Below are 21,190 nucleotides of genomic sequence, written 5' to 3' on the forward strand. Positions count from 1 at the left end.
ATAGCCATTTTCACTCTGAACCGTTCTTTGAACATTGTTTCAGCTGTCATCAAGGATATAATTGTTACAGATACGAAAGACGTTACTGGCGATTCAGCTCAATTAGTAAGACGATGTACTCCTGTGCAGAAGACCCGGGTTTGATTCTCCAAGTGAATACGGTTTTGTCAGAGTATAGTTTTCACATTAATGGTATAGTTTTTTACAGTAAGATGCCCAAATTTTTATTTGAGACTCGCCAAACGGCATTGAATTCACAGATAAAAAAATATGTGGGTTCAATTTTTCAAGCAAGGGAAGGGAATGGTCTGAGCATGCAGGAAGACTGACCCATCATAAACCTTTGTCGGCTGTGCTGAAGAGAAACGAACCAAATTATTTAATTAATTAGCTGAGTGTTCTCCTGTACTCTGTCCTCCGGGCCACACACACACACACACACACACACACACACACACACACACACACACACACCCTCAGCTTCACAGAGCTTCGTCTCAGCTGTTATTTTCGTTAAGGAGTGTGCACGAGCCTACTATTAAAGCTGCCATTACGCTTTTGGCCTGAGGGGGGCAATCGCGAGCATAAAATTTCAAAACTCCGTAAAGTCCTTTTAACCATTACAGAACTCCAGGAAACCACAGCAAGGCCATCTCAAGTCACCCCAAGTCTGCACATCATGTATGGACAGGAATTACAACCATGCACACACACAAACAAACAAACTTGTGCAACCTGAAACAGGGAACTATGGGACAGACGAACCTGGACAATAGAGATCACCCCCTTTTTGAAGTTGAAGGCCTAACCGAAGGCCCAGGAGGTGCAGGCGGAGGCACAGGACCGGCCGGTGCAGGTGGAGGCACCTGTGCAGCCGGGGCTTCACGAACAACTGGTACGAGAGCTCAAGATAGGTGGCCACCGACGTTGCGGACCGAGTCCCTTAGAGAGGTCAACCGTGTGGAGAAGTGACGAACAGGAGCCATGACAACCCCAAAGACAAACAAAGGTGTAGGCATGCAGTGAATAACACGACAGAATCAGCGGAGGACCAGGAGTAAGACACTGGTTGGAACCTGAGACCAGGATCCGCCGACAACTCACGCAGCACCCTGTTAACCGCACCAACCCGAATCATGGTCGGACCATTGAATGTAACACGATCCACCGTAGCTGGAGAAAGAGCAAAGGAGATGTTATCATAAAAGGAGAAAACTCCACAACAGACTTATGCTCACTAGGATCCAAGTAATATAGGGAGATCTCACCTACGTGGACCACAGCACTACGTGGAACTGTCACCCATAGGGTTTGAGACGGAAGCGCAACACATGTGGACACACCATGATGCTCACAGAAAACATCCGCTTCACGAGCAGGGGTATTAACTAACCAACGTTCACCACCAACAACAACAGCAGTAGTTTGAACAACATGTGAACGTGAAGTCACAGTCACAGGACATTTAGAATCTCCTGACAACTCATGTATGCCAAACACACCAGTGGCACTGCCACACAGAAAAGGTGTGCCTGGACACAAGAAGTGTGGGCCACGTGTGAGCGAACGCACGTGCAGATCCGGAACCAACCGGACGTGTGGCGTGTCCTCATGGAACGCGACGACAGGAGGGGTATGTAACTTCACGTGAGTGTCGTCAACCCAATTACCTACATTTACCACATCTTTTAGTCTATAGATGTCATCTGGAGACACAATAGGTAAGTTGATGATGAAAGCGAGTTCTCCAGCATCTGGATTGACACATAACAGGATAGCACTGCCCAATGAGAAAGCCAAGTGAGTCTGAAGGGCCATCAGGTCCATCGATGTCACTCGAGCAATCGCAGACAGGACCATGGCCAGGGACACAAGGTACGAAGGAATCCTCCCCATGAGGAGAGTGTCAATCGAGGCACTCACGTCCTGACCATAATCGGACAGGCAAGTGGTCAGCATCTGTGTATGAGCATAATCTACATTCACAAAAGAACGCAATTTGTTCACAGCGGAAGTTGGTTTATGCAAAATGTCGCTATGAGTGTTGAGTACCACCATAGTCTCTTCAGACGTGCCCAGCTGTCTCAAAGCACCCCGTTGCTGCAGTACCTGCTTAAGCTCTTTTAAGCTTATCAATGTGTCGACGAACTGTATTAATCTTGATCAAGTTGACTGAAGAGAATCCGAAATTTAAAAGAGAGCCAATTGTACTAGCTACTGAGAAAAATCCTTCTAGAAAACGCTTCGGTCTAATGCTGGTACCTGAAAGATCACTGTTCGGAAATGTGAATTTAAGCTCCTGGACTAGTATGTGATGGACATCAACTTCGGAGTGCTGCATCAGGGTATTAGTCCAGTGGGTTCCAGTTTCCGAGAGGTTGCCAAAGGCATTCATCATCTAATCAGTACACGCCATAGCAGGGTCAAATTTAACAAAAATATTTTGCGTGAACAGGCGATAGTTCGTCATTAACAGACCTGGGCGGTCTCGGAGCATGATACCCGAAGAGGGCTCAGGTTCGTACAGACGTGTTAGGGGAGGCTGAGAATGAATCTCAGCTGCAGTCGACCTCAGACCGATGCACGCAACTAACAAAACATATTTTGTCAGACCTGGAAACAGAAACCAAGGACGTTTTGGACTGTAGACTGGCGCGACCTTGCAAGGGTTCGGCGCAGGTGAGAGCTCTGGAAGGTCCTTGGTCGATGCACAGGTGAGGTCAGAGAGATCAGGGTCAGCCAGTAGTGGTACAGGGTGCCATTCAACCCCCCATTTGGTAGGTCAGTTACCAACCTCAGGGCATGAGGTCACCAGTGCCAGCTATAGTGGAGTAGGGTCAGTGATGTCATCAGCCCCTCCTTCGGCAGGTGGGGTTCCCACCGCAAGGTGCTGGGCTTCAGCCAGAGCAGCCAGAGTCTCAGCGCCACCATCCCCCCCCCCCCCCCCCCCCCTTTGGCAGATGGTGTTCCCACCACAGGGTGCGGAGTCTCAGGTGGTGTGTCACTGCAACTGCCAACTCCCCCTAGGGTAGGTAGTTTTACCATCACAGGGTAAAGTGGTCCTGCTGTAGAGATGACGCAGACACTGTGGATGTCACTGACCTCAGAGGTACTGGATTGACTGGTCAGTCTGGCAGCGCCCTTGTAGTTAAAACACCTAAAGAGGGAATGAGGTCCTCAAGAGGCGCCATGGGTGTTGGTTGAGTCAGCCGAGTTCGGAATGTCCAATCACCGAAGGAAATGACAGCCTTAAAGCATTGGAGCAGGTCCTCCCCCAACAGGAAAGGAAAAACTTTGATGTCAGCTACAAACACTGGATGGCTCACTGGCATGTATCCCAATTAGAAGTTTAGGAACACCACATCCGACAAGGTCAATTGGCCTGAACAGTAAGGATGGATGTTCACGGCGCAGGACATGAGTTGTAAGACACGACCCTGTGCAGCTGCAGCCAAGTGGACATGCTCCCAGAGAGAAATGGACATGACTGTGAAATCTGAACCGGAGTCCAAGATTCCCTTACAGTCAAGTGCCCCCTCCAGGGTCACCGGAATGTGAGGTTTCTCATTAGGACCCTCACGGACGATATTGCAGAGAAACCTTAGGGGAAGTCTGACCGGTGAGGGTTTGGTGGCAGGTGCTTCGGATGCTAGAGGACCAGCGCTGACGGAAGCGACCACACCAGACCTCGCCGAGGTCAAAGGTGTCATCGGTTGTGCCGTTGTGGCAGGCTTCGCCTCTGCAGGACCTGCTTCTACGACCAAGTCACATGCTGGTTCAGGAGGTGGAGGAGGGTCTGCCAAAAAGATGGACAGAACCGACCCACATGCTGATGGATCTTTCAACAAGGCCCAAAGTGCAGAACTCAGTGTGGCGCGAGCCGTTCAAGGAGAATAGCTCCTAGAATCAGTTCTCGGCCTTGGGGCAGGACTGAAGTCTGTGCGACCACGAAGCGGTGAATACCGGTCAGAGGGAGATCAACGCTCGCCTGAGCGAGACGTCTCTCTCCTAGAGGAGTATGATGGACCCCCCTTTTCTCTAAAAGAAACACAATGTTTGTCACAACCAAGTTGTGGTGACTTAGGGTCCCATCACCAGCCGATGGGGGGCTCCGAGCTCTGGCAACTCAGAGCTCTGAGACCTGTTAGTAGGAAAGCCTTGCGTCTTGGAGTTGTTGTAGGACTTCTGGGCCTGTGATTTAGCACCAGGTCTGCGGTTATTACCTTTATGAGTCCGTGATGTAGTCCATTCGAGTCACAGCGTGGAGGGATCTGCCTCCACCGCCAGGACCGAAGGGTTGTCCTTACTTGACTCTTTGAACCGCCTGAAGCTATAACTTGCCATTCTCCTGAGACCGTCCATGGTTTTGACTCGAAGGTCTACCGCACACATATAGAGGCCATACTGAGGATGCAAATTGTCAAGGAAAAGCTCTTTAAAGCCTTTTTCATTTTCCATCCCCTTCTTACATTCCGAACCAAAGTACGCATCTAAGAGGCATTGGTAGAAAGCTTGTGGGTCTTCAGAAGGACCTTGTTTGACTGACAAAGCTAACTTTAAACCACCTTCTTTAGCATTGTAAGTATATTCTCTTCAAATTGCAGCTTCCAGCCGGTCATAATCATTTGCAATCACATCATGCTGGTGATCAATGAACAAACCCACTGCATCGGCGGTTACCCTTATCTAAAATATCTTGTCCTCAAGAGTCACTCAAGGAGATCTCTGAAAATAGTGGCGAAGGTCAAAAGATACGTATCAACTGGGTATGACCTGGTGTAACGTGAGGAAATATGGGTTTTCTGTCACAAAGGTGGTGTTGGACTCAGCTGGGTCAAAGCTGGGTCGCTGAGAACTTTCACCCACAGATTAAGACCTGAACGCCAGCGAGTCTGGGAGGAAACCATAATATCTGCCACCTGCAGTACCAGAAGAAGGAGTTCTCATGGACAAGTAGTCATAACAAGTCTTAAAACTTTGTTTCTTGATTTTAATGTTTAAGTAATCATTATCATTTTGCTCATTATAAATGTGTTTAATCAAATGAAGGATTCTTATGCTTTGGGTAATTATAATGGATTAATGAATCCACACTTAATTAGATAATGTTTGAGGATGTTTGTTACTGACCTTCACACACACACTCAAACACACCCACACACAGATTCTCACAGTAAACTCCAAAACACATTTGCTGACGCACACGTTTGCTTTGAAAAGAGAAAGGCTTTTGGTAATTTTCAGTCTTATGATTTCAGTTCGTTCTTGACAACGAAAGAGAGAGGACCTGAATAAACGCTAAAAGGGGGGAGCCGGTTGGCTCATTTCTCCCCCCCCTCACGCTGTTCCTGTCAGCCAGACAGGACAGCTGAATCGCAACTTCTAATGCAGACTCATACCGAGTCTTTTGATTTCTGAGTGAACTAAACTTAACAAGCGCATCGACAAAACGCTTTACCATCAACGTGTACCGAGGGCAACTCTGGAATGGTTCCGTTCGACACCTACGTCTCCCCTGTCAGCCGCTGGTGTCATCTGGATGAACCATCACCATCCTCCACGGCCCGGATCCGAAAGAGGGTCCACAAGAGTTCGGTGAGACAGAACACGGTGTTTAGCGTTTGATGCAGTTCTCTGATAAGACCTAAGTTTATCCAAACCATCACTTCACTCAGACACCTGTTTCTTCCTGAAGCAAAATCAGACTCACACACGCATTCATATCACAACATTCTCAATCTTCATAAATTCACCACAAGGTCTATTTGATCATATCAACTGTTAAAGATTGTCCCACAAGTTGCCAATGTTGATTGTTATTTCCTGTTTGTCAATTTCAAAATCATTAGTTTAATTTGAAGAATTTAAACTTTTAATTGTCAAACTGGTTTCCTCATTGAACTGAAACACAGACACACAGATATTATCGTCAGTTTATCGATGAAAACAACCTTTGAGTCTTCTTAACAATATAAAATTTGGTTATTGATTTATTAAAAATTAATATTCCGAATTAATACGTAGCATGGTTCCTCTTTCATAAAAGAGCATAAAACCACAACGCTACAATATGGCTGAGCCAAGCCAGTTTCTCCTACACCTGGGTATTACCTGGTCAAGGATTGAATCTCTTGACACTATGAGACATCCTATAGATGTCAGCCATGGTCACAGGTGAGTGTTGTTGGGCTGGCTGGAAATCTGGCGCTGACATTGCAGCAGCAGGTGGATAATGTTGAGCTGGTGGTGGGTAATGTTGCTGAGCAGCAGGAAGGTATTGTTGAGCTGGCTGGAGAGCTGGTTCAGCCACACCACCAGATGGGGGCAGTGGTGCTGGAGGAGGTGGGTGTGGTTCAGTCGGCTGGAGAGCCGGCACAACCACAGCAGCTACGACGGCAGTGGGAGGAGCAGCAGGTGGAACCGGGAGGGTTGAAGGAGTCCCCCTTCTTTCTACAGTGAGCTCAGAAATCTGTGATTTTAAATCAGCAATTTCAATATTCCGCTCTCATATGTCATTCCTCATTTCTAAAAGATCACCCTTCAGAGCATTTTTCTCATCCTCCAAAACAGCAAATTGACTTTCTGCTCTCAAATGTTTATCCAACAACACTGCATTCTCCCGTAGAGCTACATTCAGCTCCTTCTTGCTAGACTCATCGTCAGAGAGCCGCTGGCTCCACCTCTCTCTCTGCTCAGAAAGTGTGCACATCGCACCTTGTGTAGCCACATGATTCTCAACTTCCTTATCCCAGAGGTGAGCTAGAAGAACAGCAAACTGCCCCAGGTTCTCCGTGCGGGTTGCTGCTTTGACTCCCTCACCCTCGCCGGGTAAGGCAGCTGCGTGCTCCTGCAGCTTCTTTAATAGGTCACCTGGTGTAAGATGCTCGAAGGACTTGTAGCCACAAGCATCGAGTTTTGCAGAGCCTATACACATCAAAACAGCATCAATGATTTCTTTCCCCACAGTTGAAAAGCCAAACGCTAATTTGGTGATATTCTAAAAAGCTATTCTTGTCCATTCCAAATTGGGAGACTATTTGATTAAATGGGATGAAGTCCAATCCTTCATATATGTGTTCCAGGTATAGGATTCCTTTATTTTTCCAGTCCGGAAGGTTCATCATTTTGTTGTTTTGCAAAATGTCAGGATTGTTCCAGATAGGCGTGCGTCTGCATGGTACTAGTGAAGACTCTGTCATTTTAAGATACTCCCACCATGCTGTCAGAGAAGTGCTGATACTAATACTTTTGAAGCTTTCATGTTTTCTTATGCTTGAGCTAATAAATGGTAAGTCTGAAAGCTCTATCGCAGGGATCAGCAATCCCCGGACTCCGGTCCAAATCCGGACCCCGAGAGGGTTTTGTCCGGACCTCAAAGCATTTTCTTATTTACCTTGCTTCCTATCGGCTGCAGTGGCTGTCAGCGCCAGGCTGCTATGCAGATCAGCGACAGCAGGTGGCAGTAATGCGCCACTCACCACACACCGCACACGGGGAAAAACAACGTAGAAGTTTCAAGTTATTTGCTCAGTAACTAGCTTGGATGCTCACACTTGCTAATAAAACGAGGATGACGTGCAAACACGAGTGAGTAAATGAAGATGGCTTTGTCAAAAATACGTAAAGTGGACTATGAAAATCGGACATTTAAAGATGAAGGGATTGAAGCTTATGCCTTTATTTTACCTCCATCGGGTGTACGGCCAGTCTGCCTTATATGTTCTGAAACAGGCGGACTAATAAAAAGTGGAAATCTGAAGAGACATTATGAAACCAAACATAAGCACTTCCACCAGAACTTTCCACCTGGGTCTGAGGTTAGGACACGGAGAATAAATGAACTGCGGGGACAGTACCAGAGAGCTACGCGGTTAATAACTCAGTCTCTTACCGCACAACAGCGAGCATATGAGTGTTCACTGCAAGTACAGTGGATTTTAGGAAAACATAAAAAGCCTTTCACGGATTCAGAAATGGTCAAGGAGTGCATGGAAGCCGTGGCAGAAACACTTCTGGATGGAAAAGAAGGACAACAACTGAAAGAAAAGGTCAGACAAATTCCCATGTCGGCCTCAAGCACAACAAGGAGAGCAGAAGTTTTATCCCAAGATGTACAGACCCAGCTTGACTGTGCTATTCAGAGTGCTCCATGCATATCGTTAGCAGCTGATGAATCAACAGATGTGAAGGACAATGCCCAGCTTCTGGTATATGTCAGATTCTATCATGAGGACAGTAAAGCTTTTGTGGAGGATCTTTTAGGCATCACAGCACTAAAAACACACACCATAGGGGAGGATATTTACTCAGCAATTAAAGAAATGTTGACTGAAAGAGGGATTAATCTGAAAGATGTTGTCTCTGTTACTACTGATGGGGCACCTCAAATGATAGGACGAGAAAAAGGAGCAGTTAGTCGACTAAAAGAGGACAAACCGGACCTGTTGTCATATCACTGTATTATTCATATGTCTGTTCTGTGTTCCTCCCTCTCAGAGGAATATGGTGAGGTAATGAACACAGTCACTAAACTTGTTAACTTTCTCCGTGCTTCTTCATCTCATCAGCATCGTCTGCTTCGTGAATTTTTAGCAGAGGTGAATGCAGAGGCCAATGACTTACTCTTGCATTCCGATTGTAGCATTATGAAACGCATGCTCCAATTTTATTGGTTTAGAGCAGTACGCCCTCCACACGTAGGAGGGCGCTGCTGCTATAAAAGGGGAGCTCTTCCGGTAAGGAAGTAGGTTCGAGAAACAGCTGGTGCCATTATGCCGCTGCGTTTTGGTACTGCCAGCCCGTGTCCTCAGGCTGCGTTTATGGTGCGATCGGCTCTGCTTCAACCGTGTTTGGGCATTTGGGTCAGTGTCGGGTGTGATGTCATCGCTTGCCTGCTGAATCCTCGTTGCTTCTGGGCAGAGAGTTCCCTTCTGTTCAGGCGTTACTAGCGGGAGGACCGATTCCTCCGTGGTCCGGCCGGAGGCGCCGCTGTTTCGTCTTGTTTCTCTTTACCACACTTTAAATCAGCTGGTTGAAGGAAGTTCCCCTGGCTCCTGGCTGGAGTCCAGGAGGCAGAACAGCTGATCAACGTCGTACAGATTTTATACAGTTCTCTTTTAATTTTGTTTTCTTTGTGCAGGCTGAGGCAGGAGGTGGGAGGTGTGGCCTCGGAGGTGGTGGTCCCGTGTGCGAGTGTGATGGTGCTGGGTTCTCACGTTGGTATGAATGCTCACTGCCGGGGGTGAATCCCTGATATTTATTTTTATTTCTTGCTGGTTGGGGCTTCGCTGCCCCGAGTCACCTGCCTCCATCACTAGCCTCAGTCCTGCTTGTCAACATATTTTTGTTTGGGTTAAATTCATTTGGTTTTGTCCTTGTTGTCATTAATTTTAGCATTTTTATATTTTACATGGCAGTTTTTAAAATGTCTTTTAAACTGTTTTTTTAAATAAAATAAATTCATTGTAACTTCTGAAACCACATCTGCTGTCAAGTGGAATGAATCTACGAGCTTTAATTCCTTGGGTGAAATTCCCAAGGTGGCGTTGTTAACTAAATTGCACTCGAGCAGGTACAATTGCCATCCTTGGCGTCCACAGGTCATAGACCACTCCCGTATTGCCACACAATGTTAGGTGGTTAAGCAAAGGCAGAGTGCTTGCACGCTTCTGGGGTCTACGACACGAAATACAACAGTTCTTGTCACAACAACAAAGTCACAAGGCCAGCGTTTTTTTTGCAGTTTCTGGAGGATGAGAAAAACATGGACAAAATAGCTTTTCTTGTTGACATCACAGGGCATCTCAATGATCTGAATTTGAGATTACAAGGAAAGAACAACTCTGTGTGTGACTTGATAACAACTGTCTGGTCATTTCAGAGAAAACTCGACATTCTAAAACAGGATCTCCAGCAGGACTGTACACATTTTCCATCAGTGAAAGTGATCCAGGGTGCCAACATCACCTCACATGCTGCATTTGTACAAAAACTGATTGAAAACTTTAAGGATCGCTTTGATGGCTTTGTTTTGGAAGATCAGCTCCAACTTTTCATAAAGAATCCTTTTCTGGTGAAAGATGTCATTGCATTCTCACAGGAGGCTGCACGTATCTACAAATGGGTGGAAATAAGTTCTCTTCAAATGGAACTTGTGGATTTACAAGCAGACGTACTGTTAAAAGGGAAATGTGAAGCATCTGATCATACTTCCTTCTGGCTGCAGGCTGCCAAAGACTACGTTTCCTGGACTTTTTAAAGTGGCGGTGCATACCTTAACCATGTTTGGATCCACATACAGTTGTGAATCAGCCTTCTCCACTGTTAACATGATTAAAAACAAACTTCGCTCACAGCTGACTAATGAACATTTGCATGCATGCTTAAGAATGGCAGTAACCCCATTCCACCCAAAGTTTAAAACGTTAGCCGCAAATGCCCATGCAAACTTCTCCCACTGAAGTAAGAGCCAGTGATGTTTTGCAATATGGTGTGAGTTACATTGTTTTGTGGGTCAAAAATATTTTCTGCACAGTTTAAAGCAGTTCCTATTTTTTCTGAATATTGTTTCATTTTTAGGTGAATTGTTTGCACCTGAAAAATGATTTATCTGTAAAGAAATGTCGTCATTTCAATGTCAAATAGTTTTTTTTTCCTTTAATGTTAATACCTCAACTGAATTGCACTTTTCTACTCAGCAGATAATTAATTGGGCATCAACAATTATTTACACTGTGATTGTCAAGAATATTTTCTGCACAATTTAAAACACTTGACTTTTTTCAGGAAATACTTTGATTTTTAGGTGACTTGGTTGCATCTTTAATGTTGGTTAAGGTACGATGGATATCGCTATTTCATTTTCTAATAGTTTTTCTCTTTATTGTTAGAACTTCAACTAGACAGCACTTTTCTGCTCTGCAGATGATTAGGTTAACATATGGAAAATTGATGATACACTGTGGTGTTTTTCAAAATTTTTTCTGTGCAATTTAAACGACTTAGTTTTCCAAACTGTACTAATTAGGTTTTAGGTGAATTGTTTGCACCTTAATGTTGATTTGTGTGTAATATAATTTCAATGTCACCTGTTTTTTTCCTCATCAGTACTTCCAGTAGATGGTATTTTCAGCTGGCCAGATGATTTAATGAGCATATGAATAATTGTTCTAAGTTGAGACAAAAATCTATATTGTTAATCACATGTTAAATAAAATTGAAAGAAAAAAAAAGTTTGTCGATTGATTTTAAATCTTCGGATCCAGGATAAATTTGGTGATGGAGGTAGTGGACCTCTTGCTGTTTTAGTTGGGGACCCTGCTCTATCGTATTGCAAAGTGTCTGTTCTATATCTAACCAGGACTCATCTAATGGGTTATCTTGCAACCATCTTGGTATATATTGCAGCCTGTTGGCTAAGAAATAATAATAAAAGTTGGGTAAATCCAGTCCTCCTCTGTCTTTGGTCTTCTGAAGCGTTTTTAAGCTAATTCGTGGAGGTTTATCCTGCCAAAGGAATTTAGTAATTGAGGAGTCCAGAGATTTAAACCAGTCAACTGGAGGTTTGTTTGGGATCATCGAGAATAAGTAATTTATTCTGGGTAAGACCATCATTTTAATTGTAGCAACTCTCCCCATGGGTGATATTGGTAAGGATTTCCATCTTGCAAGATCATCTTCCACTTTCCTTAAAAGTGGGATGTAGTTTACTTTGGTTAGATCTGCTAACTTGGGAGAGATATTAATTCCCAGGTATGTGATATTCCCTGACTCCAATTGTGTATTAAGCAAATTGACAAATGAGAAATTAATTGGTAGAACTGTGGATTTTAACCAGTTTATAGAGTAATCTGAAACTCTTGAAAAAGAGTTTATCAGTTCTATTGCTTGGGAGGGAGAGGATTGAGAAATCTGGAGAAAGAGTAAAACATCATCTGCATAAAGACTGATCTTATGTTCTATTTTCTTACACTTTATCCCTTTAATATCTGTTGTTTGCCTAATTGCTGCTGCTAGTGGTTCAATAAAGATAGCAAATAGTGAGGGGGAGAGTGGTCATCCCTGCCTGGTCCCCCTCTGAAGACAGAAGCTAGCTGATATTTGGTCGTTCCTCCTGACACGTGCTGTTGGTGAACTGTATAATGTTTGTAGCCAGTTTATGAAGAAGTTCCCAAAACCAAATTTATGTTAAGTTGCTAATAAGAACTGCCAGTTAACTCTATCAAAAGCTTTTTCTGCATCTAGAGATAATATACTAGTTTCTATGTTTCTACTGTAAGAGAAATCTATCAAATTAAGTAATCTACGTGAGTTTGTGGATGACTGTCTACCCTTAATGAAACCAGTTTGGTCAGGGTGTATTATGAAGGGGGTTACCTTCTCTAATCTTTTGGCCAGGGCTTTACAAATTATTTTGAGATCAACATTAATAAGGGAAATTGGGCGATAGCTGGTAGGAAATGCCGGGTCTTTGCCTGGTTTTAACAAGAGACTAATATTGACTGAATTCATGTTTGGCTGTAATCTGCCGCTCTCTTCGATTTCCCTCACCATTCTGAAAAATGTTGGAGCCAGAATGATCCAGAATTCTTTGTAGAATTTTACTGGGAACCCGTCTGGACCTGGAGCTTTCCTATTAGTCATGGATTTAAGGGCTTCCTGGAGCTCCGCTGATGTTAGTAGCGAGTCCAGGACTGTAACTTGGCTGTCTGATAATTTAGGAAGTGTTATCCTGTCAAGGAACTCATTGATCTCATTATCTGATGGGTTTATCTGTGGTGAGTACAAAGTTTGGTAAAAGTCTCTGAAAGTGTTGTTTATTCTTTCAGGATCATATACTATATTCCCGGTTGAGTCTTTAACAGCAGATATGGTAGTTTTCTCTTTATTTATTTTTAATTGGCTAGCTAAGAATTTACCTGATTTATTACTATGTTCAAAGTTTTCTATTCGTAGTCTTTGTGCTAAAAATTGTGTCTTTTTGTCAATAATTCCATGAAGTTCTAATTTAGCTTTACGTAATTTGCTCATTGACTCTTCTTCTGTGGACGCCTCTAAAGACTTGATGATTTCTTGTAACTTCTGAATACGTTTGTTTTCCGTTTTTTTCTTATGTGATGAGAAAGAGATTATTTTACATCTCATCACTGCCTTTCCTGCCTCCCAAAGAATAGGTGCTGATGTTCCAGGCAGGTCATTATGTTCTAAATATAAAGCCCACTCCTTTTTAAAAAATTATATAAAACCTTCATCTTTAAGCAGTGATGTATTAAACCTCCAGTTTTTGCTGGGTGGGATTGTCTTTTTATTTACCAGAGTTAAAGAAACCGGAGCATGGTCGCTGACAGCTATGGGGTGTATCTCAGTGTCTGAAATGTCAGCCAACAATGAGCTGCTGACTAGAAAATAATCCAAACGTGAATGAGAATGATGGACGTGCGAAAATAAAGTATACTCTCTACGGTTAGGATGAAGAGATCGCCATGCATCACAAAGCCCATAATCACTCATGTACTGTTTAACTATGTTAGTGGATTGCCAATTGCGCTGAGTCCCAGCTGTACTGAGCCAGTCTGTTAAGGAATTCCTCCAAAAATTAAAATCACCTCCAAGTATAAGTGGACAGTCCAAGTGTCCGGAGAGTACAGAGAAAAAATTATGAAAGAATGGAGGGTCATCAATATTTAGACAGTATATGCTGACGATACATAAGCGTTGGTTCTGTACAGATATTTTTAACATTATAAATCTACCCTCTGGATCAGAAACTGTGTCCAATACTGTGAAATTGATGTTTTTGTGTATTAAAATAGCTACACCTCTTTGCCTAGAGTTATAGCAGGCAGAGAACATGCTGGGAAACTCAGGTGTTTTAAGTTCATCTGCAGATGTGGCAGATCTATGAGTCTCTTGTAACAATATTACGTCTGCTTGCACTCTCTTTAGCTGATCAAAAATTTTTAATCTCTTCCCTCTAGAGCCAGCTCCATGTACGTTCCATGAGACAACCTTAGTGCACCCATAGATGTGTATGTGAGTAGCTATAATATGATGCCTTCATGTGTATGAGATAAGATAAGTAATTAAACGCATATATTAATCTTATAGTAAATAATAATAATAAGGGTATTGTTATAATCATTATTATCATTTGCAACATTAAATATAATAATAATAGTAGTAAAAAAACAATAATTAAAAAAACAACTTTAATATAAAAATATTATTAATGAAAAACAATTGTAGTAGTAATAATAATAATAATAATAACAACAACAACAAGACAAGCCCAACAGTGTTTTGATTGTGCAATGAAACGCCTTAGGCCACTTATCTGTGTGACTGCGTATGGAATCTATGTGTGTGTGTCTGCGTATGGAGTCTGTGTGTGTGTGTATGTGTGTGTGTGTGTGTGTGTGTGTGTGTGTGTGTGTGTGTGTGTGTGTGTGTGTGTGTGTGTGTGTGTGTGTGTGTGTGTGTGTGTGACTGCGTATGGAGTCTCTGTGTGTGTAAGTGTGTGTGACTGCGTATGGAGTCTCTGTGTGTGTAAGTGTGTGTGACTGCGTATGGAGTCAGTGTGTATGTGTGTGTGTGTGTATGTGTGCGTGTGTGTGTGTGTGTGTGCGCGCGCGCAAGTTGTGTGCTGCAGTGTGGAAAGAGAAGAAAAAAAATTGTGCCATGCAGATGTAAAAATCCAGAAGCAGATTAAAAAAAGGGAAAGAAAGGAATGATAAAGGTTTAAAGGAGAAAAAAAGAAGAAAGAAAAGAAAAAGTGTTGTGGTTGTGAGGTGATGAGGGAATAGGTGAACATTTCTAAACGGATCTAGCAGCTATAAATCCTGACATGTTCAAGTGAGTGCTTTTAATAACAATAAAGTTGTACCTGAAGTGTGTCTAATAAAGCCAGTCTGTTACTCCTCGTTCTTTGTAGATCTTACCGTCAACAAACAGTTTATCCACGGAGATCACAGCCCGCTTCCCATCCTGGATAAACTTCGTGCGCAGCGGGAAGAGAACTCGGCGGCGATCCAGAATTTCTTTAGCAAACTGATCGTTAACGCTGTAATCTTTACCTTTAAGCTCTCTCCCGCGGCTTTTAACAAGATCTTTCTGCTTAAAGTGCTCAAATTTAGCCACGATGGGACGAGGTCTTCTGCTGTCTGTTCTCCTGACTCCAAGGCGATGTACCCGATGAAAGGTGATGTTCCTCACCGTTTCCTCCGGTATCTTCATGTGAGTGTGGAGAAAGTTCTTGATCCTCTGCTTCTCCTCCGGTCTGCTCTGGGAGGCCTGCGAACACCAGGTTATCTCTCATGCTGCGTGATTGGAGATCCAGAACCGTCTCCTTTAGAGCTTTATTGTCCAGGGACATCCGATCTAATCCTGCAGTTAAGGAGGAAAGCGATTCCCGCAGAGATGTGTTCTCAGCCGCGAGTCGCTCCACCTGCTCCTGGCTAAACTCCAGAGATGTTCGGCAGTCCTGGAACTCCTTGTGAAGCATCTCAAGCAGGTGGAGTCGTCCCTCAAATCCCAGAAGCCGTTTATCTATGGATTGTAGTAAATCTAAGACATCCTTGTGGGGAGATGAGGCCTCGGGCGAGTCCTGGGGACGGCTCCTCTTGGTCAACGGCGTTTCCGCCTCAGCTGCTGCTGCTTTCTTCGGTCCCATGACAAAAAACTCAAAAACCTCGTCAATATATGTTTGCAAATTTTCCAGATTTTCTCCACTTACCTCCAGATTGAGTATGTTATATTTACCAGATTTATTAATTTTTTTGCGTTGTCAGTGAGTAAATTAGGCGAAAATCTGTCTTAATTGTTTGTGGAAGTTGATTAACAAGCTGCCATCTGCTTCAAGACGCCGCCGTGTGTCCGGTGATCGGGCTGTCAGCGCATGCGCATACTCACCAGTCCTCAGCTCATCATCCTCCTCAGCTCATCATCCTCCTCGGCGGGGGTGGTCGCCCCTGGGTCCCGGGTCGCTGGGTCCCAGGCTCGGCCGGCTAGGGGGTGGGAGGCTGCGGGCAGGCCTGTGTGCTTGCCGCTGATATCTCCAGGGACTCTGCCGGCTGCTGGCTGTGGCCCCCCGGGGTGATCCTCTGTGCCTCTCGAGGGGGGCGGGGGCCTTCCTGGTTGCAGTCTCCTTGGGGTTCCTGCGTTCTGGGGCAGCGCCTGGATCTCTGGGACTTGGAGCTTCCCCTGTCTCCTGCGCATCTTTGGGGGGCGGATCTGTGGTCCCTCACACTCTCTGTTGGACGCTCCTATAGAGAAACCTTAAATAAACAAGCGTGTGTACACACACAGGTGCTCACATGGTGCTCTCAAAAGTATGGGCTTGGGCACTTTAAACACAGGTCTTAAGACTATGGTGGTCACTTAATGCATTGTGATTTATTATCGTGATTCTTCAGTTAAGCAATGTTGATTATATATATATATTTTTTTTCATCAAGTTGACGCAGTGATAGGTAGATCTTGTTGTATTGTTGTTGTGTCCCTTTTTTGTGTCCTTTTTTTTGTGTGTGTCTTTTTCTACAGGTCTAGAAGCAGACTCTTGTTCATTATTGTTTATTTTTGTGGAGCCCCCCCCCCCCCCCCCCCCCCCTCTCTCCTCACCTTTTCTTTTCCTTTCTCTGTCACCTCTGTCTCTGTGTCTGGTCAGAATTACAAAGCATTCAACAACAATAACAATAAAGTTTCAAGTATCAGGCGTGACATTAAAAGCAGACGCTTTGATGCTCCACCTGAGAATAAATCTGTAAGGCTTGTCACCAGCATTCAGACATCAATTCTGCTTGCTTCACAGCCAGACAGGACACGGTAAAAAAATAAAAAAAAAATAATAAAATAAATAAATAAAAGAAAAGCCAAACGCTTCCTCAGATATTGTTTATCACAATTTGAGTGTAATGTACGAGAGGTGCCACAAGATGAGCCTAGAGCGCTAGGCAACAGTGCGGGAGGGGTAGTGTGCGTCACTCACAGTGACGCGGTCCAAAATGGTGGACGGGCCGGGTGGAGATCGCTTTCTCACAATAAAAGTAAAAAATATGCCCAAAACTGCTAAAAACATGCGGGAGCTTGTTTTGTAGAGTATAGCGAGTTATGACAAAGGCAAATGCTGCGTCGAACAGTTGACAGCCCCGTCGGATTTGTGTCCGTGGGCGTTGTCAGGCCTTGCTAATATTTAGCTTGCTAATATTTAGCTTACCAAGCTACAGGCTTGGAGGTCTTTGTGAGGCGTCTCTCTCTCTCGGCTTAATTCTCATGGGAATCAGCCCTTCGACCGGCGGAACACCGTGGGATCTTGCGCTATTTTGTCGGTATAGCGTGTAATTTGTGGTATGTATCCGCTATGCTCTTCCGCATAGGGCTTAAGATTAGCTTTCTTGCTAACCAAGCATTGGGAAATAAAACACTTTTTCTGACTTGTTAACCAGCTTCAGGCGTCCCTATTTAATTTCGATATAAGTACAGAATTAATGTTCGGTATTCTCGTCGGAAAACCTTTACTAATTCGCGATTGATCAGATCAGAATCAGAGGTAGCTTAATGCTAAGTGGAGATCAGTGTTTCCTGTCCCATGTAATACAAGCTTTACCAACAGTGACAAAATCACTTAAAGGACATGACAAACTCACACAAATAAATGCATTTACCTTTCAAAATAAACAAACAGTTAATCTCTTGCAGTTTTAGCTGTTGCTGTTTATAGACACATAGACTTTGAGTGACAAGGGACAGTAGCGCCCCTGGTGGTGGGGATGGGGGTCTCCCCATTTGTGAGATAGGTTGGGACAGCGTCCCCAGGTGGCGAATAACGAGATCGCCCTGTGTTTCCACCCAGACAGAAAATAATAGTTTTTATTTTATTTGAAGAGTTAATTAATGAATCAGAAACAACACAAATTGAACAATTCTAATAAAGTCTGGCTGGCACGCTAATATGTAAGGTTTGGTAATTTGAGTACTTTAAGAGCTCAATATATGTTACCTCTACTTATGACCAATAAGCTGTGATACTGCAGGAACTGTGCTGTTACAGCTTCGCAGGGGCAAAAAGATTGTGACGACGTGTCAAAAGCTTTGATGGGTTAAAGAGGTCTTGCTTCAGATGGCCGGTCTGAAGCTTTTCTCAAGAACTGATGAATCACCAGAGTGATCCAGTTTTAATGTTCTCATGTTATGATTTGTGTAGCCAACCAGAGGTTGACAAGTTGAGGAATATTACCAAGACAACTCAGAAACACGCCTTCTATGATCCAGATGCTCTGATCTGGGGTGAAGGGCTATCTATGTGTCACAAGGTTAACTTAACTTTACTTTGTCCTTGTGAGTGCAAATGACCTTGTCATATAAACATGCTGAAACATAGATCAATCAATGTAATCATAACATAACATTCATTTCAAACATCAATCATTGAGCATGGATTAATGAAAACATTTCATTATACTATAATTATAAGTCGCAATAAACAAATGTTTATTTAATGATTATTTAACTTATACATTTTAAAAGTTCATATTTAATTTAAGAAATCATTCTTTGATTTAGCAACTAATCCGAGCTGAGAGTGTTCCTCATTTGGAGGCATGAAGAGTCCTGTAGGACGACAAGCAAAGCTTGGACCTTGAGGAGAGAACATTATTTTTGGCAATTCGTTATCACGTGTTCAGAGCTACAGAGAGTCTCTGAGCTCCAGCTGATGGGATGAAGGCAGGTCGATTTAAAGGGAACACATGCAGTCTCGTGTCTCCATTTTGACCAGATGTTGAATGGTCAAACTGTACCTAAAACTGACCATTGCTGGACATTACAGCAGGATTGATGGTTTATGCCTTGAGGTCCATGTGGCAGGGGTGAGGTGGTGCTCACTCCTCATCCCTGCCACTTGCACCTCAAGAGATAAACCATCCATCCTTCTCAATGGTCAACTTTCCTCGTGGGGTCACACCCATTAGGACAGTGGGAGGGTTAAATGAATCATTAAACTCATCTATGGTTTGATGCCTGTTAATACGAATTTTGTAGTCTTAAGTGTGGCTTTTCTCCTAAGAACATAATTGGGGTGTGCTCAGTTTTGCAACATGGGCTTGACGAGGGAGCTGAGCCAGAAGGCGAAGATCTCGATTTACTGGTTGATCTACCTTCCCACCGTCACCTCACCTGCTACCCCCGCAACCCGACTCTGGATAAGTGGAAGAAAATGGATGGATGGGCTTGAATGAATTTGTTAGGAAAACCACTTTTTTGTGTGTGCAAAGTAAAAAATCTTGTTTCCAAACAGTGGCCGACATTTATGGGAGTATTTTTCAGTATGGTCTCTAATAGAAAAGGTTTATTCTGAAAAGAAACTGAAGGTTTTCTGACAAATATAGTGGGGTGTACTCATTTATGCTGAGCACTGTATTTACATGTTTATCTCACTGAGCATTCCACAGGTCCTGCAGTTTGTATATTGTAAGTGTGAATGATTGATTTCCTGTTTTGAGGCAGAAATGTTACCGTTGTTGTGAAGCCACATCCACCCAGTTAACAAACCTAAACTTTTTACAATCTTTAATGTCATAGTGTGTGAGAGAGCTCACAGACTGTGTCCCCTTGATAATTGGAACTATTTTGGAAGAAAATGTTTCAACATAATGCAATAAATCCAAAATGGCCAACTTTCTCAGGGCTGTCATGAGAGGTTACCTTTGTGCTTTACACACCTCAGTAAAAGCAAAAGGCAGGGCTGGAATTTGAATGTCTTTAGGAGGTTCTGATGAGCCACACCTACATAATGCATGCATGTAAACAATGATCATGGCTGAAATAACATAATAGGACTGCGTGATTATTGTTGTACCACCAGTCTCTGAGGGTCCAGACAGCTGCCTCTCTCTCCTGAAGAACCTCCCTGTTGACCCAGCTTCAGTGGTTCCTGCTCTTGATGGACCAGATAATACAGACACTAGAGCTGGCTTCATCTCACACTAGTGGGGTGCCAGAGCTCATTTTTTAAAGTCAAAGTCACGTAACTGGATTTACCTTCATGTGTCGACACTTCAAAACACTTCAATGTTAATGGATCCCCAAACAAACCTCTCCAGTGGTCCTTTCACTATGGACCAGTGTTTGTCTGCTCAAGCAGACATTTTTAAACATAAAAATCAACGTTGAACACAGAATAAACATTTCATTTCTATACCATTCATAAATAATGTAGCTTTTATTACCTCACTTGACCACACCACAGTTATTAGACTCACAGAATGCATGTGAAACACACCCTCATCACTGACAAAACTATAGCAGTACACTGAAGGGTTGGTTCATAAAGGTTGGGGCCACTGTTGGGAAAGTTACTTTTAAAAAGTAATTAGTTATAGTTACTAATTACTTTGTCAAAAAAGTAACTCAGTTACTAACTGAGTTAAGAGATTATAAAAGTAACTAATTACCAAGAAAATTAACTACATAGTTACTTTTTTCATTAAAGAATGCAAGAAAAATGGGTTAATTTAACTTACTTCATTTACTATAAATTACTACAATAGTGAAATATAAATGACTAATGACTGGAACATAATAAAATATATGTCCAAATGTTTTTTATAAACCTGAATAATTTAAATGAATAAGCACTTAACAGGAGGAACTACTAACAGGAACATTACACTTATCTTCGTCTTCGTCTTCGTCTTCCTCCGCTTATCCGGGTCCGGGTCGCGGGGGCAGCATCCCAATTAGGGAGCTCCAGGCCGTCCTCTCCCCGGCCTTGTCCACCAGCTCCTCCGGCAGGACCCCAAGGCGTTCCCGGACCAGATTGGAGATGTAACCTCTCCAACGTGTCCTGGGTCGACCCAGGGGCCTTCTGCCGGCAGGACATGCCCGAAACACCTCCCCAGGGAGGCGTCCAGGAGGCATCCTGACCAGATGCCCAAACCACCTCAACTGGCTCCTTTCGATCCGGAGGAGCAGCGGTTCTACTCCGAGTCCCTCCCGAATGTCCGAGCTCCTCACCCTATCTCTAAGGCTGAGCCCGGCCACCCTACGGAGGAAACTCATTTCGGCCGCTTGTATCCGCGATCTCGTTCTTTCGGTCATTACCCAAAGCTCATGACCATAGGTGAGGATTGGGACGTAGATCGACCGGTAAATCGAGAGCCTGGCTTTCTGGCTCAGCTCCCGCTTCCCCACGACAGAT

General features: G+C 43.7%; 1 protein-coding gene across 3 annotated transcripts in view; it reads right to left on the reverse strand.

Annotated features, from left to right (window-relative positions):
* Nucleotides 1-21,190, reverse strand: part of LOC129161911 (uncharacterized) — a 45,887-nt gene that overhangs the window by 12,013 nt on the left and 12,684 nt on the right. For 2 of the 3 annotated variants that reach the window (XM_070553037.1, XM_070553036.1), the window contains exon 2: nucleotides 15,907-16,259. The exons of the other annotated variant lie outside the window; for it this stretch is intronic. In XM_070553037.1, coding sequence (XP_070409138.1) covers nucleotides 16,002-16,259 — 258 coding nt within the window. In that variant the 3' untranslated portion in view covers nucleotides 15,907-16,001. The remainder of the gene's footprint in view (nucleotides 1-15,906; nucleotides 16,260-21,190) is intronic. 3 annotated transcript variants of the gene reach the window in all.

Source organism: Nothobranchius furzeri, chromosome 7 (assembly GCF_043380555.1).
Source record: "Nothobranchius furzeri strain GRZ-AD chromosome 7, NfurGRZ-RIMD1, whole genome shotgun sequence".
Lineage (NCBI taxonomy): Eukaryota > Metazoa > Chordata > Actinopteri > Cyprinodontiformes > Nothobranchiidae > Nothobranchius > Nothobranchius furzeri.